The 26,836-nt window shown below is 36.1% G+C and overlaps 1 protein-coding gene across 1 annotated transcript; it reads left to right on the top strand.

Annotated features, from left to right (window-relative positions):
- Window positions 1-1,877: 1,877 nt before the first annotated feature.
- Window positions 1,878-3,793, top strand: LOC132637050 (uncharacterized). Its single transcript, XM_060354200.1, has 6 exons — window positions 1,878-1,898; window positions 1,965-2,071; window positions 2,160-2,331; window positions 2,565-2,859; window positions 2,945-3,050; window positions 3,646-3,793. Exons 1-6 carry the CDS (start codon window positions 1,878-1,880, stop codon window positions 3,791-3,793), a joined length of 849 nt encoding a protein of 282 aa, XP_060210183.1.
- The last annotated feature ends 23,043 nt before the right edge of the window (window positions 3,794-26,836 follow it).

Below are 26,836 nucleotides of genomic sequence, written 5' to 3'. Positions count from 1 at the left end.
TGATGAGGGAAGGAGCGGCGGAAAAGGGGAGGGAGCGAAAAAGAGAGAGTGAGGGAAAGAGATGGAGGGAGGCGGCGGGCGTAGAGAAAGGGCGAGAAGAGAGAGAGATGAGGCGGAAGATGAGATAAGAGCGAGATTAGGTTTCATTAGGTTTAAGGGGAAAAATTGGGCTGGTCCGATAATTTCGGGCTGGATCGGGTAGGAATAGGTAATGGGCCACTGATGTTGAATGAATAGTGGGCTGAAAATGTGGGCTGGGTATTAAAATATGGGTTGTTTATTTGGGTAGGAAAATAATATTGTATTTGTATTTCGGGTCATTAATTTGGCTGAAAATTATTGATCCTTCCTCCGCTATTTAATTATTTTGGGCTTCCAAATTAATAACTAGTACAATATTTATTATGTGAAGATAAATAGTAATTAGTATATAGAATGTAAGGATTTTACAAAGTGTTGTCTTGTAATTAATTTAACGAATCCGCACCTGAAACGAAAACGATGACTAACCGTTTAAAATTTGTGATAAAGTAATGCTCATAATGTTGAAAATAAAAGTAGTGATATTAATAGTAGTAGCAATAAAATATTGTGAAAAATAAAGTATTTAGCTCGTCAGTAAATGTAGAACCCGAGTAAATTAAATAAAAGAGGGACAAAATTGGGTGTCAACACATGTGCTTGTAGTGCCCGCTAATTTAGCAGCAGCAAAGGCAGATTTGCTTGTTGACCAGAGAAAGAACTTTTTAGTAGTTGAAGGCTTGAAGCCCTTTCTCATGCATTTTCTATACCATCAGTATCAGGGCCTGCATTTCAGGTCTGCGGTTATCACATTGATCTGCTGATATCTGAGCCTACTCAAGGTTCATTAGACATCAACTTTCAGGAAGCAGCGATAGCTATTTGCAGTTAAAGAACTTCTCCTAGTGTTTCCTGTTCCTCTAATAAAATGACCTCAAGGCATCAATACCTGGTTTGCCACTGCAGAACTCCATTACTTCTTATAGCAATTAGAAGCTTCAATCATTGTCTAAAAGACATGAGTTTGAGAAATAAAGATCAGCGATAACTTGTTGCTTTACGGATATTTTGCATATATTGTTGCAAAAAAGAGGGAAAATTCAAATCTACATAAAGGATTTGGATTCAAGGGTTTCCACAGTTAAGCATGTTTCTATGCTGGCACTGCCCCGATCTGTCCTTTGTTGACCCTGCCCGTGAGGTGCAGCTTGGAATTTCAGCGGACTCTTCTGAAGTGTGTGTTTCCGTAAATTTTCTGTTCTTATTAACTAAATCAAGTTACAATTGCCGCTGCGCTATCTTGTATAGATGACACCTACTTGGCTTAGTGTTAATGGAATTACTCTGATTTATAAAAGAATAAAAAAATTAAGTCAAGTTTGTGTAGTAAAAATTTGCAGTAGCTATTTAAGTGGAGAAGAGCAGAGGGGCGGGCTCATGAGTGACTGAGTTTCAAATCATGTGCTGTTGGCCCTCAGGGATTTTGCGGTTATCAAAAATAAAATAAAATTGTAGTAGCTGCTGTCATATAAAACTGACATATAATGTGCTGAATTTCTGAAGTTGATGATGCCTCTCTTACCCTATTATAAAAGTGACTAGCTAATCGAGGGGAGAAAGGAAATTTGCTTTCAGTCGGAGATGTCTAGAAAGGTCTAATTTGCATGCGTAAAACTGAATTGACGATTTCAAGGTTTAATCACTTTTCTGATTGGTGGAAAATTATTTACTGTAGGAGCTATGTATTTTATGAGTGATATTGACATAATTAAACGACTTTTCAATTAGAGATGTGTACAAAGTCACCTGATTTACATTTACTCATGGTATTACTTCCAACTAATATGAAGTAGATCATGGAAGCACACAACTGTGAGGTATTCTATCCACCCGGGGCTACAAAGATGTATTTTGACTTGAAGTAACATTATTGGTGTTGTTAGATGAAGAGAGACATTGTGGAGTTCATGTCTCGGTGTTTGAATTGTCAACAAGTGAAGTATGAACACCAGAAGCCTGCTGGTGTGATTCAGAGGATGCCCATACCCGAGTGAAAGTGGGAGCGGATTGCTATGGACTTTGTGGTAGGATTGCCATGAATTTTGGTGAAATTCGATGCTTTGGGTCATTGTGGACAGGTTGATCAAATCTGCACATTTCATACTGGTTCGGACTACTTACACTTCTGAGAAGTTGGTAAAAATCAATATCCGTGAGATAGTTCGTTTGCATGAGGTGCCCATTTTGATCACTTCGTATCTGGGCACACAATTTACTCTCATTTCTGGCGGTCTATGTAGAAGTTGTTGGGTACTCGGGTGGAACTCAGTACAAACTTTTCACCCTCAGACAGATGATCAGTCCGAGCGGACTATTTAGATCCTTGAGGATATGTCGCGGGCCTGCTTGATTGACTTTGGTGGTCATTGAGACCAGTTCCTACCCTTGGTGGAGTTTTCTTACAATAATAGTTACCATTTGAGTATGAGATGGCACCGTTCGTGGCACTATATGGTATGAGGTATTGCTCTCTGATTGGTTAGTTTGATGATTTTGCGGTTGGGACGTGGGGTAGTGATTTGTTCAGGGATTCCTTGGATAAGGTCAAGTTGATTCAGGAGAGACTTCTTATGGCTCAAAGTAAGCAAAAGAGTTATGCGGATAGGAAGGTTCGTGAGTTAGAGTTCATGGTTGGAGAGCGGGTCCTATTGAAGGTTTCGGCCATGAAGGGTGTGATGAGGTTCGAGAAGAAGGACAAGTTGAGCCTGAGGTTTATTGGCCCACTTGATATTGTTCAGCGTATTGGCGAGGTACCTTATGAGTTGGATTTACCTCATGGTTTATCGGGTGTTCATCTAGTATTTCACATCTTGATCTTGAAGAAGTCATTAAGATGGTTCTCATGTGATTCAATGGGATTCAGTGTTACTTGATCAGAACTTGGCTTTTGAGGAAGAGCGGGTAGCCATTTTGAATAGGCAGGTTCGGAAGTTGAGGTCGACGAAAATTGCTTTAGTGAAAGTTCAATGGTAGCACCGTCCGGTTGAGGAGGCTACTTAGGAGACCGAGTTGGATATGCAGACCCAATATCCCCAACTTATCGAGAATTCAAGTATTTTCTCTTTCGAGGACGAACGTCTATAAGTGGTATCTGATGTAATGACGTGCTAGGTCATTTTGAGTTTTTGGACTTGTTTTCCTCAAAATACCCTTCTCATAGTTTTATCATGGTATTTATGACTTGTGGGGTATGGGTGGCGTAGTTCCCGAGGCAATCAGATGAGTTTCAGATCAGATTTAGCAAAATTGGAAGTTCTTAAGTTAAGAAAAAGAGAAAGTTTGACCAAAGTCAACATCGGGGGTAAATGGGCCCGTATTGGAGTTTAGTCAATTTCATGAGGTTCAGAATGCCATTTATGACATAATTGAGTAGTTGGTTCGGGTCCTGAGGGGTTCGGGTCTGATTTGAGGTCTTTGGTCGAGAAACTAGTTAAGTTAAGGATTTGGAGTTGACAACGGTCAACATCGGGTCAAGAAGACCATGTTTCGTAGTTTTGAGTGTGCCTCGAGCCGGCTTGTAGCGTTTTTATGATTAAAATGCATATTTGGTTTGTGTCTGAGAAGTTTCAAAAGAGTCTCGGGTGTTGGATTGAAATTCGAGAGACACCAGAAAAATGTGGTGCCTGATGTCTGGTTTCCTCCTACGCGATCGCGTAGGAGGAGTTTCATTCGCGAAGAGGAGGGGTCCAGGGGGATCACAATCGCTGGTTAAGGCTCGCGTTCGCGAATAAGGGAAGGAGTCTGGACCAGGTCACGCTGGCTCATCACGATCGCGATGGCCTCGTTACGTTCATGATGTGTTGGGTCATATTCGCGATCGCGAAGAACAAATCAGATCTGGACAAAATTAAACAGTTTTGGGAGCTTGAGAGCTCGGTTTTAGGTGATTTCAAAGTAAATCTTCAAGTTTTGACGGAGGGGGGGGGGTATGTTTCTAAACTATCTAAGTATTTCCCTGTGATTTCATCCTTTATTAGTGATTTCATCCATGATTTGATCTTAGAAATTAAGGTTTTCCATGGAAATGAGTTTTTGACTAAAATGCCAAATTGAAGATCGATTTGTGATCGGATTTGACAATTGTTGTGAATTAGAGAATACCAAAGCATATGGGCATTAGCTGGTAGTTGCTAAATTACTTGATTGACTTGATTGCTTCGGTGAACTGGGCTTATGATAGCCAAACTTGATAATCTTTGTGATATTGATTGATTGTGCATTCATCACTCCAGTTCCCATCTAAATTATCAAAATGAGTTATTTTGGCATTTATTTGGTACTGTGTAGTTATCTATTGTACGCATATTCATTTTATACTTCATATGATATCATGGACATATTTATTTGATAAATCATATGGGATGGTCCGGAGTAGCCTGATTCAATATGGTACTAGATAGAGTGATGATGACAACATAGCCTATCGGTTGGATGTCTGATGTGATATGGGAGATCTGGAATTCCAGGTGGGTATATGGACCTCATAAGTGCCCCATGGTCACGTGAAACCTACTGCAGGAGCGTGTGTATACTGGTGCATATTGACCATTGCAATTCACTGCATATTGACCATTGCAATTCACTGCATATTGACCATTGCAATTCACTGCATATCATTCCTAATTGCTTGTATTCTCATTACTTGACTTGTACATGGATTCTTGCGAAGAACCGGATTTCGGTTGTTTATTTGTGGACTTTCTACTCTTTATTTGCATACGTGATTATAACTTGTAGTCCCATTTTTTAACAGTATTATTATTTGAAGTCTTCTTTCTTTTATAAAAAAAATGACATTTTAAAATCCTCTTTTGCATAAATTGTTATATTTTTACAAGTCTTATTTGCACAAGCTTTCTTTTAAAATTCAAATACTATATCCAACATTGATTAATTAACCTAAGTTTGGTCGGATAACCGTAAGTTAACGGATTCTAAAGGATGCCTAACCCCTTCCCTTTAGGATAATATAGAACCCTTACCTAGAATCACACTGGTTAAGTAGACCATTAACAGAGGTTTAGTTTTAACTTTACCTTAGTTAATAATCAGGTGTCCTAATTCACCATAAAATCAATTAGGGGCGACTCCTTAAAATGAGCAATATAGGAATTTCCAATATGTTGTACTCCGCTTCAACCCGGTTAAAATGGGGTATAACAGCTTGGCGACTCCGCTGGGGAATTTAGGTTCTTAACCATAACAACTTAGGTTAATAATTAATTTGTTGGATGTTTGGTTGTTTTTCTTTATTTTTGCCTTTATTGTCGCTTTATTTGTTTCTCTTATGTTCTTTTAAGTGATTGTTTTATCATGTGAAATTTTCTATGTAATAATATGTTACTGCTTTCTTTAACTGTCATTCCGTTCATATTTCTTCCACTCCTGGAAAACTCACACATATTCACACACTTAAAGCGGCTTCGCGGTTCGCGCCCGTGCACTACTAAATTACCCCTTTAGTTGGATTGGTCTAGTGGATTTAGTCGATCGGCGGTGCAGTCGACGGCCACGGACTTTCCACTCCCAAGTTGTCCGCTTGGGGGAGCCTTGCGTCAGAGGAAAACAACTCTTAGTCAGCCTAAGATAGAGCTAAGCCAAAACCCTTTTAAGGACATGCACGAGCCTAGGAGGCTTAATACCCAAGGTGTATTAAGTTCATTAGTAAACGTTACCAAAATGTCCAAGTGGGTTCATGACCCCAAGCGACGCTTATCATGTTATGTGTGCATTATTTGAAGTTGATTGTGCCAAATATCGACCATTGCTCTGATTAATTAAAACTTTAGGAGGGTGGGGTTTGACTAACCTTTTGTGATGCAGATAGCCATGAAGATCGCAAGTTTTGAAAGAAGCTTGAACGCAATTGAACTTAGCTTATTTTTAGGAATATTTTTTCCTTTTCTTATTTGGCATGTAATAAAGCTTAAAATATTTATGTACTTCATTTTGGGAATAGACTCGTTTAATTAATTAAAGAGCAAATGGGATGACATATAATGACACCTTCATCTCTCAAATACACGCTAGGCCTACCTCGGGCATAAGGAGGTCCCCTACGTATTAACATGCGTGGCTGTTATTTTATATACTTGTGTTATAAGCTTTTAAGTTGCGTGCTTCCTTGCTAAGTGGTTTACTTGAACTTATTTGCAATATGCTTGCTTTTGAATTTATTTTCGATTATCACCTGATGCCAAGCTCATTACTTAAAATTATTTGCAGGCTCTTATTTGAATTTATTTGTGAAAAGTTATTACTTGATATTTGCTAACATCATCTTTGTTTCAGAAGAAAAGTAAAATTCATATTTGCTTTGACGCACAATTGCATATTGTTCATTAATTATTTTTGCATCATCCTCACCTCAAAAAAAAAAAAAAAAAAAAACTATTTATTCCGCGGTTAGCGCACTTTAGCCACTCTAGAGCACCTTTAAGATCGTTCGCATTCTTAGCATGGCTCCCGACAAATTTCTAATCGTCGGAGGAAATTTCCTAATTTTCGCATACATGAACTAGCCTTGAAAATCCTTAAAGTTAACTCTTATCATTCCAACTTTGTTTTAATAGGCATTCTCTTATCGTTATTTGCTTAGTTACTCAAATCTATTAGTGTCGAACAATTTGTCTCGCATCAAACTGCAAATTCTAGAGCTTTTTGTGTCCTTCTTTTACGGGTATGATCTTCTGTCTCAAACGACGAAACATTTGACCCGTTAGCTCCATGCCTCGTAGAATCCATTTGCACTCGGTTTACGTCATGGAACTTTTACTTTCGAATTCTATCATTTTCAGCATTTATCATTTCTTAAATTGGTAGATGTCCAAATTTATTGGTCCAATCTATCAAATAGCACTTCTCGATATTTGTTCGATTTTTGCCATCAAGTTGTTCAAGAATGACTGTTCAAGTACCTTGCTTCTGCGGAGTCTTCGCTCAGTCAATCGCGTCATTCTGGGTCGCTGAAATTTATCTTCGCGCACCCATTAATTTCAATTTTTTGCATACGAGTCAAAGGACAATCTCATAGGTCTCCTGTCCTTGACATTTTGCAACCCGCCAGTGCTTCGTAACTCTCGGGTATATTAAATTCAACTGTCTTGCGCCCGATCAATCATGATCTTCTCTAAGCTAATCTCTTGCATTATTAAAAAATAATCTTTTTCTTCACACCACCCGAACTACGTTTGACCTGATTTCCTGTCGGATGTAGGATACGTAGGCAGCCTATATAAGGCCCGGTCTTATTTATTACAAATTTTAATATTCCCCAAACGAAGGAGCATGAAATTGGAACAATTTTGGAATGCAACCCAAGACATCTTTTCAAAACGTCCCAAAACTGGGACAATTTTTTAAAAAAAATATGCTGAAATTAGTAAGAATTAACTCAGAACCAAGCTTTGGCGTTCGATATGAGTCAACCTTTCTTCAAATGGCATGTTCTACTCTAATGTAGTTTTCTTTTCTTTCGATTCATTCTCACCCGTCATAGCTAAATAGCTGATGATTCATTTTCATCCACTCGTTTCCTTCATGTGACTCAAGTCATCTCTAATCTAGAGTCTGCTTAATTAGATCACGAACTAATCTAGCTTTAAAAGGGATATATATATATATATATATATATATATTATTTTGGGCATTTACTTCATGCACTAACATCTTATTTTGTTTATGAAGTTTTACTTTTCTCTTTAAAAGGTTGTCTGGCGTTGAACATTGTCTTGGCTGCGAATCTGCATTAAGGACGGGATACAATGGCAAAAAGATTTGAATCATTCAACATCGGTGTGGGATAGGTGCAAGCGCAAAATGAGGATAGCGAGAAGAATGTAGTACAAAGAAGCGTGTTGGTCATTTTGGGAAATACCTTCAGCATTCTTCCTAACACAAGTTCAGCTTCCAGCTCAACACAAAACATTTCCTTCACTATTTCTCCTCACACAACTCTTACATATATACCGCCAAGATACTCTATTAAACCAGAAGCTTTGCAAGTCACGTTGATACCTAATGTCCAAAATCCTGCACTTGCAGCACCCTCCACAGAAAATCAGCAAAATCATCTAGCGGTATGCCCATACAAGAGATTGAGAAATGAAACGAATGCAATCAATTGGGATGGCTCGGATAGAGAGCTTCACAATTTAAGGAGAATTGTCAAAGAAGAGATGCGGGCAAGAAATGTCCAAAGTTTAAGATATGAAAGCTTGTGCATGCTTCCAAATGTTGAGTTGCCGCCGGGATACAAAGTGCCAAAATTCAACACCTTCAATGGCAGAGGAAATCCTGTTACACACTTGAAGAACTATTGTAGCAGATTAATGGGAATTGGACAAGATGAAGCCATACGAATGAAATTGTTCATTCAGAGCCTATCAGGGTTAGCATTAGATTGGTACATAGAACAAGACTTTCGCAAATGGTACACATGGGAGGACATGGCCCGTGACTTTGTAGAACAATTCAAGTTTAACATTGGAGTTAGTCCAAATCTTTATGATATGTGTGAGATAGAAAGAATGCCACATGAGTCTTTTCAGGAATATGCCATCCGATGGAGATTGGAAGCTTCAAAAATACGCCCTCCATTGCCCGAGAATGAGTTGATTTCAACTTTCATCCAAATGCAAAAGGGCATATATTATGAAAGGTTGATATGTGCGCGGTTACGTGACTTTTCTGATCTAATTCAAGTTGGAAAGCAAGTAGAAGCGGGCGTTCAAGCAGGAAGAATTGTTGACACTTCATCAGTACAAGCAACTTTTCAAGCTGAGACATTCAACAACTTGCAAGGCAAAAAGAGAGAAACCAACTCAGCTGTCAGGTCTACATATCAGCCGCAATCACGACAGAACTATCAAGTTTCGCATGATCATATATCTCTTCATCAACGAGGCTTTCAATATCAACCCGAGCAGGCACAGTCTAGCTTACGACAGTCAGAGCACGTAAAATTCCGCACTTTTACCCCGTTTGAAGAGTCATTAACCAGCATGTTTGAGAGAATGAAAGCCAAGGGACTCCTGAAGCCAAAGAAAGGATGGATTCCTAAAATCCTACCGCCAGATTTTGATTGGTCCAAGAGTTGTGCTTACCACTCTAATATTCCAGGTCATGAAACAGAAGATTGCTCGGCACTTAAGCATAAGATCCAGAACATGATCGAAAAGGATAAGATAAGCGTGTAGCAAAATAAATTGCGCGACAATGATGACCCTTCAATGGAAAATGCAATTATTGTTACCGGTGATCCATCAAAATTGGCACCGAGACATTTGAAAAGGAAGCGTGGAACTAAGTAAGATGATTGAAAGGATCTACTGTCACTAGCATTCTCCACCCACTTGCCTCATGATCAACTTTCCTTCTTGTAATTTTTGCTAAAACTTTGCAGTATCAACTACTTTCGACCTGATTCCTGTTAGTAGCGGGATACGTAGGCGCCCATGTTGGGTTCGGTCTTAATATAGTGAAAATTCCATTTTCCCACAAAGCAACACTTGGATAGCTTTGCAAATGGACTATCATTATTCGACAAAAGCATGAATCGAAATTTCAAGCAATATATTAGCGTCACCAGATTGTTGCAATGCCATCACCACGAGAAATGCAAATTCAATGCCAAAGCTTTAGTGTTCAATGCAAGACAACCATTTTATTTTACACTAACAAGTTTTCTTTGAGTAACGCAGGGACATATTTTAGCTATTCTTGAAGGATATCGCACAGTATCAAGTCGGCAATTGCAAGATTCAGATAAAGCAAAGGGCAAAGTCAACTTAATACTGATTAAATTTGAAAACTTACAAATTTCTTTGAGTGCAGGAACTTTTAGATGCAATTTTGGTAGGGTAGAAGGTCCCCAAACCTTCGGCACTACATCATGAATATTTACTGCTGCAAATTACGTATTGCGTCAAACTCATCTCACCGCACTAATTTTATTAAACATAAAGTTGATCAATGCATCATCGTTTAGTTTGTTTCAAATATTTGTTAAGGCATTATGCAAACCCGCGTCTTCTTTTGCTTATACATTTCATGCGAGTTTTTATTTTAATTAGCATCATTATTTAAAATCTTTGTAACATTTATAAGTTTATTTTATATGGCATTTGCAGTTTCTTTTTTATGCGAATTATTATGTTTTCTACAAATTTCATTTTAAACGACACTTTTTTTTATTTAAACCTTAACAATATTTTCTAAATTTTATGGCATTTGAAGTCTCCTTTTATACAAATTATTATCTTCTTTTCCATAAGTTTTATTAGTATTTTATTTTAAATCTTAGAAATATTTATAAACTTCTATTTCAAATAGTATTCTAAAATCCCCTCTTATGCGAATTATTAGTCCCATTTTTTAACAGTATTATTATTTGAAGTCTTCTTTCTTTTATAAAAAAAATGACATTTTAAAATCCTCTTTTGCATAAATTGTTATATTTTTACAAGTCTTATTTGCACAAGCTTTCTTTTAAAATTCAAATACTATATCCAGCATTGATTAATTAACCTAAGTTTGGTCGGATAACCGTAAGTTAACGGATTCTAAAGGATGCCTAACCCCTTCCCTTTAGGATAATATAGAACCCTTACCTAGAATCACACTGGTTAAGTAGACCATTAACAGAGGTTTAGTTTTAACTTTACCTTAGTTAATAATCAGGTGTCCTAATTCACCATAAAATCAATTAGGTGGCGACTCCTTAAAACGAGCAATATAGGAATTTCCAATATGTTGTACTCCGCTTCAACCCGGTTAAAATGGGGTATAACACTCTTCTTTCATCCCTAAGATCGCGCGATAGAGTTAAGCCATAGGAAATGAGATTCCTTATACTAACCCCTGATTGCAGCAGAAGAACGGTAATGACAGAAGAAAGTGATTGATGACATTGAAAGTTACAGAGGTAAGCCCCTTCGTTGAGGCTACGTTATCGGAATATGTATTTATATGATAATGAATTGGTTGTCATAGATGTAAATCGATGTAAGTACAACAGAGAAATTGATTAAATATGTCTCTTGATGATAAGTTCAGTTATAAGTTGAGAACTAAGCAAATTGAATGAATCAGAACAAAGGTAAGCGACGATACAAAAGATGTGTGTCGAGTAAGGTAAGAATACTGAGGTAAGTTTCGACATCTTTGTGCTTTTACTTGAAAGTGGGAGCCCTGTGTGGCTGAGATATGTCGTACATATATATTGGCCCTATGAGGCATTGTTGGTATTTGCTGCGTACAGGTTTTGAGATAAGTAAGAAATATAGAGGAAACTCTGTCGAAATTTTCCTAGGATCTAAAGGAGATAAGACATAAGCTTGTAATATGTCCCAACGGGAAAAGATGTTGTGCAAAAAAAGTAATGGCAAGACGAGATTAAGTTAAGAGTATCGTTACCAACTACAAGAGATAAGTTAAATACTATTGAATTGATAGTAACAATAGTTATAAGATTGACATTGATACAGTAAAGAGAAATGCTAGAGTAAATTAAGGAGATTGGTAGCACTAAAACATGACATGGAAGAGAAAGTGTAACTCCAATAGAGTGTGATACTCAAGTATTGATTGGACGGATAAGTACAAGTAAGATATGACAAGTCTATTAGCAAATTAAAGTAACAACTTGACTGAGGATGGGGTATGACGAATGTGAATCCATTGGTAAAACAACTTATATGGTAAAGTGTAAGAGGGCTGATTAGAAAGAGTAACAGGTTGAGTATGCTTACTTCGTAAGGTTATTTTATTTTATGAGCAGTCTTGCGAATGAGGTAAAGAAGTATCACTCTATAGCGTTGATTATGATCAAGAGATAATGAGAGCGTGGAAAGAACTGTAATACAATGTAAGTAAAGTCTAGTAAGGAAACGACTAAAGATGTGACATGTTCTATATGAATAAAGAACGAATGCAAGTGTGAAACCAGCAAGCGAGCCATGGGGCAGTAGATAAGAAAGCTTATAAGACCTTGTTAGAAAAATCCAGCATAGAGGTTTCGCAATGACAGAAATGATAGCAAGCAAACTTGAAAAAGGTGTCTGAGAAATGTGAGATGGCAAAGTAGTAGTAGTTTGTGATTTGTCTAATCGAGAGCATGAGTGATATCTTTAGCTGGAAGTAAAAGACCAAGACTCTGGAAAGATGAATAACGAAATGAGACGATTGTTAGGAGAAGGATCAACACAATAAGGATGAAAGGGAAAGATCAAAATGAACAGAATAAGTTTTGGAAGCGAAGAATGGATTGTACAAAGGTAGTATATTTTAAAGGACAAAGCAGTACTAAGTTAAGAATAGAGTTCCTCGTGCGAAGAATAAAGGATTGATTATAAAACGGGAGGAAATAAGATAAAGTGAGGAGGAAGGAATGTAAAGGAATAAGAATGGGAATAGAAAGAGAAGGGAATGCGCCGCAAAGTACGCGCGCTTAAGAAGTAGTCGTGTCATGATTAAAGGAAGATGCATCTCCTACGAATACCCTATACCAAATCAGAACGAGCAAAGTATATAAATAATGAGTTGAAAGGAAAAAGGTGGCCATGAGTTATGAGTTTACCGTACGACGATAAAGCGATAGAGCAAAGCTATCATCAACGACAAATACAATATGATTATGATTGGTTTTAAAATCAATGTTGAGTGTAAAACGAGAGTAAAAGAGTTTGAGGCATAAGAGGTGTTAGTTGCGCATGAGACTTAGGCTCTGGAAAACAAAGATGACGTTACAAGTGAACTTTGAACACCAAAGAAGAGAGCAAGTGACATTGCATGGATGGTATAAATAACTAGGCACACTACTATGGTGAGCATCCCTATGGGACAAAAGTTGTCAATTGGAGTGGATTTAAACCTTGACTCATAACTACCAGATAAGCTAAGTAAAATACATCCTTGCTCGGATTGCTATGTCGGTTGTGTTACTTGATTACAAAAACTGCAAGATGAGTACGTTAAGACTCCACACATGAATTATCGTAGCTATAAATTATGGGAAACGACATGAATAAGATGTAGTATAGTAAGGGATATATGAATTCAAGATTTGAAAGTGAGGCAACAGATTTGATAATGGTATAAGTAAAACCCTAAAAGGGGGGAAGCGAGTAAAGGGAATACAAGTGTAGAGATTGGAACAATGGACCCCAAGATGTGACAGATATATACTTTAAAACAAAGAGTGAGAGTTGCGCAGAAATGAGTCTAATGACTAGTAAATAAACGAACACGAATTGAGCAGGTATCTGAGACTGTACTGGAAACCATTCGCGAAGACCTTGAACCACGTGACATTGAGAGAAAATAACTCAAGGGATATTGTAAAAGATAGCGATGTTATACTAGAATAGAGGCAAAGGCACTAACGGTAAAGTCGTAATTAATGATATTGCGATTTATAAGCGACAATTAAGAAAGGGACTTAAGGTTTTCTATAGTAGAACATAAGATATGATTATCAAGGAAAATAAAGGAAGGAAGAGAGCACGACGAGATAAGTTACTACAGATAGACAAAAGAGTTTTAGGTACGTCTAATAACCGAGCCTAGCCATGGTCGGGTACGCGAAACACCGAACCTTCGTGGTCGGGCATGCTATGTAAATGCTATGAATATGAATATGAATATGTATATGAACACGACTATGGATATGAATATGGACGCGAATGTGTATACGGATATGGATATATGTATATGTATAGATATGTATGTACCCGATTCACGCAAGAACGATTATTTAACTTGCAAGTATTTATGCGTCGCCAATAAAACCAAGTGGGTACTTAAAAAGAGGAGTAGGAGGTAAGCAAGAATAGTATGGTCATGATACTCCGGGTCAGTTGAAGGAAAATATATGGCAAAATCTTCGTAGAGTCCCGGATAGTTCAACATTCGAGGACGAATGTTCCCGAGGGGGGACGAATGTTACACCTCGGAAATTTTTTTCGTTCATGCACAGTGAATAGACTGATGGAGGGCACGGTGTATGCGATGTTTTGATAAGCAAGATATTAAACCCAACGGCTGCATATTCTTTATATAGGCGGTATTAACGTGTCCTAATCTAGCATGCCACAAAGAAATAGACTCAACCATATAAGTAGAAGTAGATGCGTTTTCATTGATAGCATCAGAAACATTAAGTACAAAAAGTCCTTGGTTACAATAGCCCTTTCCCACAAACACATTATTTTTGGTCATTATAATCTTATCAGATTCAAATGACATTTTCACTCCAGCTTTCATTAGTAAGGCCATAGAAATCAGATTTGCCCGCATTGTAAGAACATGTAGCACATCCGCAAGGGCTAAAGTTTTTTCCGAAGTGAGCTTTAGGAGTACTTTATCCTTACCCAAGACATTAGTAGTTCTTGAGTCTCCAAGGTAGACCATTTCATTGTCATCTCCTATTGGTGTATAGGAGGTAAATGCTTCTCGGTTAGTACAAATGTGCCGAGTAGCCCCAGAGTCTACCACCCATTTTCTTACGTGTGCTACAATGTTTGCTTGGGAAATGACAGCTACAATAATATCATTGTTATATCCCGTATTTTGTACGTGGGATTATTCGTAAGTTAATCAAATCAAAGAAAATAAGTTTCGTCAAGGTTCAAAATTATTTGAATGAAATACGGTCCAAGCTATAACGACCCGTATTTTTGGACTAGGCACATATGACAAAATATATTTTCTACCTATCCCAATATTTACGTTAGTATATGTGTAAACTTCTTCAAGATATTTTTGATTTATTGGTATTTTAATATATGGATCCAAGTTAAATGTAGAATTTCTGTATGTTCCACTACATATAGTAGATATGGAATACTTTAATCACTATGCATATCACATTATTTTATCACTTAGTGGTATTTCCGTATGTTCCACTACATATAGTAGATATGGAATACTTTAATGATTATGCATATCACATTATTTTATCACTTAGTGGTATTTCCGTATGTTCCATTACATATAGTAGATATGGAATACTTTAATCATTATGCATATCACATTATTTTATCACTTAGTGGGCCTAATATGACCATATGATTTTCCACTAAAGGCCAAATATGGTCTTCACAGAATAGGGTGCAAGTGATGCATTTAATTGAGTTAAATATTAGACCAAATATACTCCACATGGATTAGAGTTTTGCTGGTCACGTATAGGGCCTAGGAGGTTCATATATGTGTATATCACCAAATGAGTCATCTTCCACATTGTAGTTGAACACAAAACACATAAACATTTTCTTGAAGTGAAAGCACAAAAAGCCTCTCGGCCAAAGTTGTTTTTAGCCGAGCAATGGAAGCTTGATGGAGAGAAATTAATGCCTCAAAGTCTTGAAATTATTCAAGTAATTAGCAAGGTTAAGGAGAAAAGTTGATTAAGGTAAGATTTGATCTCTTTTTATACACATTTTGGAGACAATTTAAGCTTGTATAAATTTGTAGATATGTGATGAATATAAGAAGTTGTAGAGGTTGGTGTTGAAATGTAAATTGAGCCATGTAGAGGGCTGTTCTAATTAGGCGTGGTAAATTAATTTTAAGTTGCATTATAGTTGTTGTTGTTGTCATGGATTATATGGTGAAGGAATGAAAAGAATTAGAAAGTTAAGGTTGAAGTTGTGTTGTATTGAACATGTTGTTATCCTTATGGAATTGAAAGAATTGAAGATATGATTATGTCCATATGTTGTTGTTGGTATCTCCGTGTTAACAGGAGGGCAATTGGAAATTTGGAATGGGCGAATATATAGGGGAAGTGTTGCCCGATTTTCGCTAAGCCTTTAGCTAATAGAAAACACTAAACGAGAATATATAAGCTGAAATATAGGTTCTATAAGAAATGGGCTATAGATTTGTGAACTAGAAAATATAATTACTAACGATAACGTTAATCTTATATTAAATAGGCTAAAAGAGCGACGAGACGAACGGGTTACGAATAGCCGCTAACAGGTATGTAAAGTTGTCCCTTCTTTCTTTTGGCATGTCTTAGATTTAAGTGATGAACGATATGAACTTTGGGGTAATTCCATTCCTAACCTTTGAGTGATATGTATGATTCTTATTCACTTCTTGATATTACAATTCTCAAGTGATTGAGCCTCCCTTTTTAGTTTTTTTGTACGTTGGATAATAGTCGACATATACCCGTTCCTATTCTTAGGAACTCTATGATAACTAGTGACTGTACTTCCAGAAGGTGTTTCATACTATAGTGACATATGACTATGATCCTTAAGGCTTTGCGATATACTTATGATAACGTTCAAGGGATGTTAGATATGTTCCGAGTGACATTCGAAGATTTGATACGACTATTGTCATGATTTTCAAATGGTAAATTCGTGTTGACTATTCTGTTGCGTCTTGAAAATATTTTAAAATTGCATATAGTTTCTCACTACTCTACTCGTGCATGCCTCAATATGGCTTTCACTGAGTCCCGGGCCAGGATCTGTTATCGTGCACACTTCCACTGCATTGTTCACCGAGTCCCTCACTAGAGGGCCGGGTACGATATATATATATATTATGGTGTTATGCTGTGTTATGGTGTTATGCTGTGTTATGGAGTTATGTTGTGTTATGGAGTATGTTGTGTTATGGCGCCAAAGACGGGGTGGCGACCCCGTTCACCGAGTCCCATAATGGGCCGGAAATGATATATAATATTGAGATGCATGATTTATGTTTAAAGGCAAGCATTTTGGTATTCTGGTTATTGTACTCGTTTTCTGTACTTCTTATTTCAGTTATGATCCTGTTTATTGTATTTCATGCTTTACATGCTCAGTACATATTCTGTACTGACCCCCTTTCTTCGGGGGCTGCGTTTTATGCCCGCAGATGCAGATACTCGCTTTGGTGATCCGCCCGCTTAGCATTCCCTTTCTGCTGTCTTGGAGAGCTCCGTCGTTCCGGAGCCTAGATTTTGGTACAGACTTCCTGATATATATATATATATATAATATATATGCTGTGTCCAGGGGTACGACGGGACCCTGTCCTGTCATGTGTTACGATTGATACTCTTAGAAGTCTGTAGACATGTATGTGGGTTGTGTTCAAATGTGGTAAGTTGTGCCTATATGGTCATTATGGATGTTCTAGCGTTGTAGCAGCCTTGCCGACTTGCATATATTATCGTTTTGTTGTGGCAGCCTTGTCGGCTTGCGTAGAAATATAATATATACAGTGGCAGCCTCGTCGGCTTGCGTATGTTATTACGTTGTGATTGATCGAGGACCTATAGTATCAGTCCGATTATGTTTGACAGGTACATATGGGTGTCCAGCTCGGGCACTAGTCATGGCCCACGGGGCTGGGCCGTGACAATCATCTCATTCAGCTAAGTTAGCTTTGGGAGGATAGCCTTTTTCTCTGTCATTACTCACTCTTTTTCTGCATTGTGCGGCATGATGACCTAATTTTCCACAAATAAAACAAGGGCCTTTCTTTTTCTTAAAGTTAGGATTATTGGGCTTGTCACCTTGAGACTTATTACCATACCTTTTGCTGTTGTTTTGACCCTGCACAAGATTTGCCTTGAGAGCTATCTCCTTAGCTTTGAATGACTCCTTTCTGTTGGTATCTTCAATAAGGATATGAGTCAGTATCTCCTCAATGGTGAAATTTGTCTGCTTATGCTTCAGGCTATTCTTATAATCATTCCATGAGTCAGGCAATTTCTCGATCAGTACCCCAGCAGCAAATTTTTCTGAAAGAGTGATCCTCTCGGCCTTCAAGTCTTCAAGTAATTTTTGATATTCATTTATTTGGACTTTCATTTCCTTCACGTCACTCATCTGCCATTGATAAAATCTTCCGACTACAAACTTTTGTTTAGTAGCATCTTCAGCGGTGAATTTCTTAATTAAGGCTTCCCAAATAGTTTTTGCTTCCTTACAACTACAGTACACGTCAAACAGTTCGTTAGAAAGAGTTTGTAATATGGTATGGCGACAAACCTTGTTGGCATATTGCCATGATTCCTGCAATTTATTATCAGCATCTGCACTAGGTTGTGGTTGCAGCAGCGCATGTGCAACACCATGGACATCAAGGAGTGAGAAAACACGTTCTTGCCAACGCTTAAAATTTTCATTAGCGAAAATTTCAATATTAGACACATCCGGAAATGGTTTGGCATATGGTAGGACAACTGGTGTTGGAGTAGTGGGAGCAGCATTGGTATTGGTACGTACTAGTAGTATTTTCGACATCAGTGTTGTTTGCCATAGTTTCTTAGATTGTTGGGAAAACCACAATATAAAACCAGTACAATAATAATTAATATTATTTACTTAGCAAAATAACAATACTGAAAATTAAATATTACTATGATAATATTTTAGTAAATACACAGTCTGACTTGAGTCGTGCTAGGCACTGTCCTAAGAAACTATTTCAGCAATATGAAATGTCTCCCCAGGATTAAAGAAGCCCTTCTCTAATTTAATTATTAGAGGATACAAGAATCAGCAAAATAAATAATAAATCCAGCTTAATAGATAAAGAAGTAAGAAAAAACGAACAACTAATATTTTATGGGAAATATTAAAAAGAGGAAGAGGACGTGAGTTGATAAAAGAAAGGAAAGGAGAATCTCTTTTTATTCTTGGGTTGTGTTTTCTGAAGAGGAAATGTGAGCCTATTTATAGGCTTAAATATAGACTTGCTTATGGACAAGTGTCCATCCACTTGGCAAAAAGTTACCATCAAAATAGAGACTCATCCAAATTTGACAGCATTACAAAACATGCCACCATAATTTATACCAATGACACTTGGTCTTTCTTGCCAAGTGTCAAAAAATCTTTAAAATATTACAACATCTTTTTCATTTTTACAGTATATTTTTTTTTTTATAATAAAGAGTATATCTAAGCTCTATTTCTACTAAAAGTATTTATCAGCTCTTGCTTCTCCGGCTACTGCTCCGGTTAAGGCTTTCTTTCCGCTTTAATTTTATCAATATACTAATGTTTTTGCTCATATTAACGTACCTCACACAAAATATATTAAAAAATCTTTTTCATTTTTAAAGTATCTTTTATAATAACAGGGTATATTTTATTGGGCTTATTCATAACTACGCGAAGCGCAACAAATTTCCCTAGTATTAATATCACCCCCATCGAATATCAAAGAGTCCTAGCTTTATTTTACCTAACAAATATTCATTACATAACAAATATTAATTACATTTCTTCGTATCTCCGGTTGTTCTTTTTGGGGAACATTAAGAAATTATAGCTAATTGTCGGAGCTTTACATTACATATAATTATATATTATCATGTAATATTAATTAATAAATAGTTGTTGCTATTCAAGGTTCCATTGCTGACTAACACTTCTAATTTTTATTTTTTAAAACCAACTCGCTTTAGAATTGCAGTTGCTCTGCGATATTTTTAATTAAGGATAATACTTGTTTTCCACTAAGGGTGTGTTTGGTATGATGGAAAATGTTTCCTTAAAAAATAATTTCTTGGAAAACAAATGATTTTTCTACTTATTTTCTTGTGTTTGGTTTGATGTAAAAAACATTTTTTTAGTATTTGGTTTGATGAAAATAGCAATCCAACCCCCTAACCAAACGCACCTCCAACCCCCAACTCACTACCCCTCACCTCCTACCCACCCCCCGCCCCAAAAAAAAAAAATTCCAACCTTCCCTACCACCCCACCCCGCATTTTGAAAAAGATGCTACTTTCACAAAGTGACTATTTTTATAAGATAACCAAATATGTACATACCTTTGCAAGTGGCTTTTTTCTAAGACAACAAAAAAAATGAGTACTTCGCACTTTGAAAGGCAACCCAGAAAAAGTGATTATGTTTGTAAACTAACCATTTTAAAAAAATTATACAAAAATGGCTATTTTTGCAAAAATGTTTTCCTTGCAAAACTATCAAAAATAGTAGCTTTTTGTCATTTTTCAAAAAATGGCCACTTTACAAAATTAGCCATTTTTGTGTCACTTTTAAAAAAGGGCTACTTTACAAAAGTGATCATTATCTTAGAAAGGGCACATTGCAAAATAGTTATTTTTAAAGAGGCTATTTTAACAAATTACTTTTTTTGCAAAGTATAAAGTAACTACTTCCACAAAATGATTATTTATGAAAATTGACTACTTTAAAAAAAGTGACTATTTTAAAAAGTATCTACTTTCACAAAGTGTATATTTTCTAAAAGTGACTACTTTTACAGAGTGACTATTTTCTTAAGTGACTACTTTTGCAAAATGACTATTTTTGAAAAGTAGCTACTTTTCGCAAGTAATAGTTTTAAAAGCGGCTACTTTTGTAAAGTGATTACTTTTTAAAGTTGTTATGTTTTAAAGTTACTACTTTCACAAAGTGCCTAGTTTTGCAAAGTTGAGAGATAGGGGGTGGTGGTAGGGGAGGTGAAAGGTAGCGGGAGGTGGTGATAGGGGTAGGGGTGGGGTAGGTGGTTATAGGGGTTGAGAGGGAGGTAATGGTGGGGCAGGGGGTAGTGGGGGTGTAGGGGGTGGTTAGGTGGTGGGGTGGGGGTAGTTTGTGTGATGTAGGGGTGGTGTATAGGTTGGGAAGTGGTGGTTCGGAGGTGACGGGGTGTGGGAAGGTCGAGGGGTAGGGATTGGGGGGGTGTTGGGTGGGTGGGTGAGGAGGAGACAGTGAACTTGCAATGTTACTTGTGAAATTTGTTTTTCCTATTTCCATTAAGGCAGTCATTTTCCTCATTTTCAAGAAACTTGTTTTCCTAGAGAAAATATTTTCCAAGATAATTTGACCAATCAAACATGAAAAAATTGAAAAATATTTTCTGAAAAATGTTTTCCTCCGTACCAAACACACCCTAAAAGTTCACGAGGGATGAAATGAGATTGACATGATCTCTTTAAATATGTTTATTCTGATAAGATATGTCACTAAAATAAAGTAATTTCACAAAGCTAATTATTTATTTTTTCTTTTGATCGCGAAGATGCATGAGCTGATCAATTCTATTATTTTTATGAAGATTCGCATGACGAAATTTTCTCCTAAGATTTAAATATCTTCGATGCTACTATTATGTTGTAAACAATTGATTTCAAAGGACGGTCACTAAATGGCAAGAAAAGGAGAAAAAATGTTTTCTTATGTTTGGATAGTTTAACTTTCAAGTTTTTTAAAGGTGAGCACTTTAATAGAAATTGCATAAAGAATGATTTAATGGGAATTCATTTTTGAGGTGTAGTTTTTACAGTTTCTACTATTTTTGATCTATTTTTTTTAGTCTGGTGTAATGATATAGTTTTTGAGGTGCATCTTCTGCTATATTTTATTTTTTTTGTTGTGTATTTCTCTCTCTGCAGTGTTTTGTGTTGTAGCCTTGTAGGATTTGAAAAGACTTTCCTGATGCCTCGGCCCTGATATTCTTTTTCAAAGTTCCCCTCAAATATAACATACATATTTAATTTGTTGAAACCAAAAATATTTACTTTTGGCTAACTTAAAAACCAAAATTACTCAAAATTATACGTAAGAGATTACTTTGAATCCACCATCAACACCTTTGTCAATTTCTCCCAACAAAAACATGCTCGTTGTTCTTAATTATTTTAATTACCAATTTAGGCCATCGAATATGTGTCAAATAATTAGATAATTATTCGGTACAAACTGTATTTGGAGCAAATGGAATCACACTCAAATTGCTAATCAGATGCTTGTCACACTAGCTAGGACAATAAACTTGCCTTTCCTCTGTCTTTCTACCAATTTTGATTGTTGCTTTCTTTCATTACGATTCAATAGTTAATAAATGAATTTGAATTGTTGCAAATTGTGAAAGTTGTAATACGAGTAATATCTTTAATTATAAAGAATGATATCAAATGTTTTGAGAGATCATCAAATGAAAAATCATATAAATTGAAAAAAAGAATTTCTAATTAGTATCTCCACATCTGCTACTATATATCGTTATATTAGGATAAGTAATCCGTACGTAGCATAATTGCAATGTGACTAGTTATGTCGTCTTCTAATTAAGGAAAAACAATATCAAGTTGTCCCAACAATCAGGTCTGGACTTCAGGACAACAATCCAACTCCAGCTTCTGGCTCTATCAGGCGGTGATCACTACTAAAAATAGAGACTTTTCCCACAGCGAATCAGTAGGAAATTGTTATTTAAATATGATTTTCCCACTTTATTTCTATCGAACCAACTCATTGGGAAAACACATTTTTCAGTGAGAACTTTCAGTGGGGAAATAGTGATTTCTATTAGTGGACAACCCCCTCCCCCGCACCCACATCATAGCGTGAACCGCTCGATTTCTGAATAGTTGAGTTTCCTTTCTTCCGTCTGATCTTCTTTTCTCTTTTGAGTTAGCTAGGTTCCTAAGATAGAAAATCAAAATTTTTGATTATCTTATTTCCCTTCTATTAAACTTAGCTAGAGATGGAAACTAGACCCGAGAGAAACTAGACTTCTCCCTGACGGAAAGAAAAAAGAAGTGCCTGGTGAAGAATTGTTAGGGGGAAATGTTATCTATATTTGCAAATTGATATAAACCATTGACTTAAAGAGAAACATTGTCCCTATCGGATTTGGAAGCATCCATCAAGTGGCGTGTGTTTGCCACTCTTACCAATCAAGCAACTATCATATTCCTTTTTTTGTTTGTATTCTATTTCTAAGGTAGACATTGTTGACACTGATGCAAGTTCAAATCCAAACTAAACACCTTTTATTTTTGTTCCTTCTTTATTTTTCTTCCTTTATTCTTCTATACATTTTCCTTTAACCATACAAGTTGATCAATGCAGAAATTATGAGAATAATTTTCTTAACATATCTATACGCAACTAGGATGTGTTCAATTAATTCTCACTCATCCAACGAATTGACACGGCTCAATCGACTATTTCTTGTGTAAATTGAAGAAGCAAATGCGGAAGAATATGGTAAAATGATAAAAGTTTTTTCACCCTAGAGGTCTGTGTTCAAGCTTCAAGCATATACTATAAACATTTCCTTATAGTAAGCTTTATATGGCTAAAATTTATATTAATCGAGTCAATCAAATGCTTGTAGAAAAAAATGGGGACGCAAATTTTAACCCCACACTACTATGGGAGTATCTAGTTAACCGACAGTGGGTGTTTTCAACTTTGTTTTTTTCTCTAGTTCATGGCTAACACGCGCATGTTGGGTGTACCGTGTACGTGTCTTTGTGGGCGTTTTCAACTTGAACCATATCACCACATATATAATATTCTCTCTTTTTTTTTTTGGGATTCCAAACATAACGCAATTTGATTTATGGGTTTTCGAAATTTATAATTTATATTTATTAGTGGTTTTTTTAACACATAGGTAAGATTCAAGTTAAAGTTATAGAATTTGGATTAATCGATAAGATGCATGTTTGATTCGTCGGTCTCTGATTATGATGAGTGAATATACAAAATGAATACGGACGATTCATATATCTGATTCTATCGATTTGTGATTAGTGTTTGATTGATAAACAAATAACGAACTGTACGCACTTATTGGAGGTCTGAATCTGAATGGTTCAGACCTTAAGCCATTAAGTGCATTTGTTTATATTAAGATCTAAGCACTTATTGAGTTTGAATAAGTCTTAATCATTAAGATCTTGAACCAAATCTTAATATCATTCAGAGATATTTTTGTATGAAACTTTTTTATCACCAGCTCCAACCCCAACCTCAACCCTCCATCTCAACCCCACCCCCACCCCCACCCCCACCCGCTCTCCACTCCAACCCTACCCTACCTCCCACCCACCCTCCACTACAACCCACCACCGACCCCAATCCCACCCTACACACCCAACCCCACTACCCCCACTCCCACCATCAACCCTTACCCCACACCACCCACCCCCACTCCCCACTACCCTCATCTCCCACCACCAACCTCACCTCCACTCCCTGCCAACCCCACCACCAACCCTACCCCTGCCCCCACTACCTCCCACCCCTTCACCCCAACCACCCACTCACCCCTCCACCCCCACTCACCACCAGTGGCGGAGCCAGGAATTTTATTAAGGGGTGTCAAATTTTTATTATTTTTTTGACTTCAGTGGGCAATGACTGAAGTCAAAAAAATAATAAAAATTTGCCAACTGGGATCGAACACACAACCTTGTTAGCCTGAACCTTTGACACCCCTCGTCCACTCGGCTAAGCCCTCAACTTATTACAAGAGGTGTCAATAGTAATACATATATGTATAAAATCAGAATTTCACATACCTATACAACGTAATTTTCCGGCGAAGGGGTGTCGCTTGACACCCCTCGGGACCAGGTAGCTCCACCCCTGCTCACCACCCACCACGACTACAAAACATCTCCACCTTTACTAGTGAGCATAAATGTTTCACTTTTTTTTAATCAAATAATTTTTTATTAAATTTGTACTTATTTTCTACTATTTAGTTACTTTTTAATTTGAATTGTATATTTATTATGTTTCAATAAATACATTATGCATATTCAGATATTGAAAAACAAACAGTTTTAATCATTTAGTATTCAGACCAAGAGATAACATTTTAATGATTCAAATGTGTATTCAGATTCAGACATCTTAATCTTAATGAAAACAAATGAGGCCTAAATTTATTAACTCTAAATATATAAATACTTGGGAATTTACTGGACACGTTCATAGTTCACATCCATTATTGAACGCATGTGGGGTTCCACATTGTTTTGTTGATTATCCATATGACATTTGCTCCTATACCACCATCTCCGTACCCATAACTGCAACATATCCATTGACTCAAATTAATTAAAGTACAATCTTAACTACAGTTCACTTGGTAATTTAATTTAACTACCATTGGTAGCTACTTGACAGTGGGAATTACGAGATTAATAAATAAATAAAGAAAGCAAAGGACAATTAAAGAAATTAAAGGAATCTACCTTTGCGAGCTTTGCAAAGCGTAGTCGCTCCTAACTCCAAGAAAATAAAATAAAATAGACTACTAGTATTATTACTGGCCAAGACATCCTTCCACAAGATGGGTTTTTTGAAATAGTGGCGGAATCAAAATTTTTACTAAAAGGTTCAAATATAAAAAAGTAAACAGGAATTCAATACCTATTATATATACATAACAAATAATTCTAACCTTATATATATAATGTAATTCTCCGTCGAAGGATGTTCAGATGAAACTCCTTACTTCTACCTGGTTCCGTCCCTGTTTCAAAATTCACAAATATATACTCCTATATAATAATAGTCTGACACCGCTTAAAAATAATTGAAAATAACTACTATCAATTTTGGAAAAGAAGTAAAACCTTGTAACCATTAAAGTCATCAACCAGCATACACATTTTCATAAAAATAGACAATTTGCTCAGATTCTGCATACATCATAGAGCACTATAGCAAGTTGGCAATCAGCATAAAAAATACTCCTTATTTAACTATTTTTTTTCGTTTTCTTTATTGCTCCATATATTAAAAATAATTTTTTAACTGTCATTTTAACAAATTAAGAGAGAACTATTTATTAACTTTGTGTTTACCCTTTTTATTAAATAATAATTTTCCAAATTCATTGGAATACTAGTAGTCAAATTTACATTTTCAGAACATAATTAATAATCATAAATTAGTAAAAATAAGTACTTAATGTGCAAAACATAAACTGGACAAGTCAATAAAACGATACCTCGTATAATGAATAATCTGGATATTAAAGAAACTGATCGGAACGAGTAGTACATAGCCCAAATAATTTGGAATTAAAAAGCAACTAAGCAATTGATTTAAGAGTAAAAAAAGGAGAATAATTAAGTAGCTAGGTGTCAGTCCCCACGTCTTCCCCTCTTGCTTATGCCTAATTTTCAGCTAAATGTTTCCTAAATAATGGTTTAAACACTGTTATTATTTCATTAAACAATGTCTGGATCTTGTTCTATTAATCAAATTGCCAAGTTCAAAAAGTCCAGTTTGGGGCCATACCTAAATATTTATATCCCACTTGTTTGAATATCAGTCAAAAACGAGGCAAGACTTTTTATATCTCAAATAATTACTAATTGTCTCATTCACCACTATATATATATATTTTAAAAATTATTCTTGAAGTATGACTATATTAAAATGTTCACTAGTGTCAGTAGTGTGGAATCAGCTTGCTAGGCTGAACTTGGTTCTCCCTAGTCTATATATATATATATACTAGACGGCTTATGCCCGTGCGCAACACTTTAGATTATAGTGTATCGTGTATGTAATTGTCTTTGAATAGTGATTATATATATAGAGTATATGTTATGTTTAAAACATGATTAATATAACATTGTAGTTTGTACTCCGTATCTAAAATTTTATTATATTAATGTTTGCTACAAATACAAAATCGGCAAATTTATTAATATTTTTTAAAAGAGAAGACTTGTTGTAGAAATTGATTTTCTATCTAAACGAAGAAATACTATTTTTTAATTGTTGGTAAATATTCTCGGTTTGGCTCATTTTACTTGTCATGTTGTCTTTTGCATTAAATTCTATCTTATTTTAAAATATAAATATTTTAAGTATATTTAGTGAACATAATAACTGGATTTTATCAATATGAGATACTATGTTCAAAACACGATTAATATAACATTGTAGTTTGTGCTCCGTATTTAAAACTTTATTATATTAGTGTTTGCTACGAATATGCATGGTGTTT

This window comes from Lycium barbarum, chromosome 4, assembly GCF_019175385.1.
Source record: "Lycium barbarum isolate Lr01 chromosome 4, ASM1917538v2, whole genome shotgun sequence".
Taxonomy (NCBI): Eukaryota; Viridiplantae; Streptophyta; class Magnoliopsida; order Solanales; family Solanaceae; genus Lycium; species Lycium barbarum.
This window is presented reverse-complemented; position numbering and strand designations above follow the sequence as displayed.

Bases quoted from the DNA above. Each gene is read 5' to 3' on its own strand.
- LOC132637050 (XM_060354200.1), top strand. From the start codon at position 1,878: ATGGAAGCACACAACTGTGAG. The intron at 1,899-1,964 runs GTATTCTATCCA...TGGTGTTGTTAG, and splicing joins TGGAAGCACACAACTGTGAG to ATGAAGAGAGACATTGTGGA. The intron at 2,332-2,564 runs GTACTCGGGTGG...CTGATTGGTTAG, and splicing joins GTCTATGTAGAAGTTGTTGG to TTTGATGATTTTGCGGTTGG.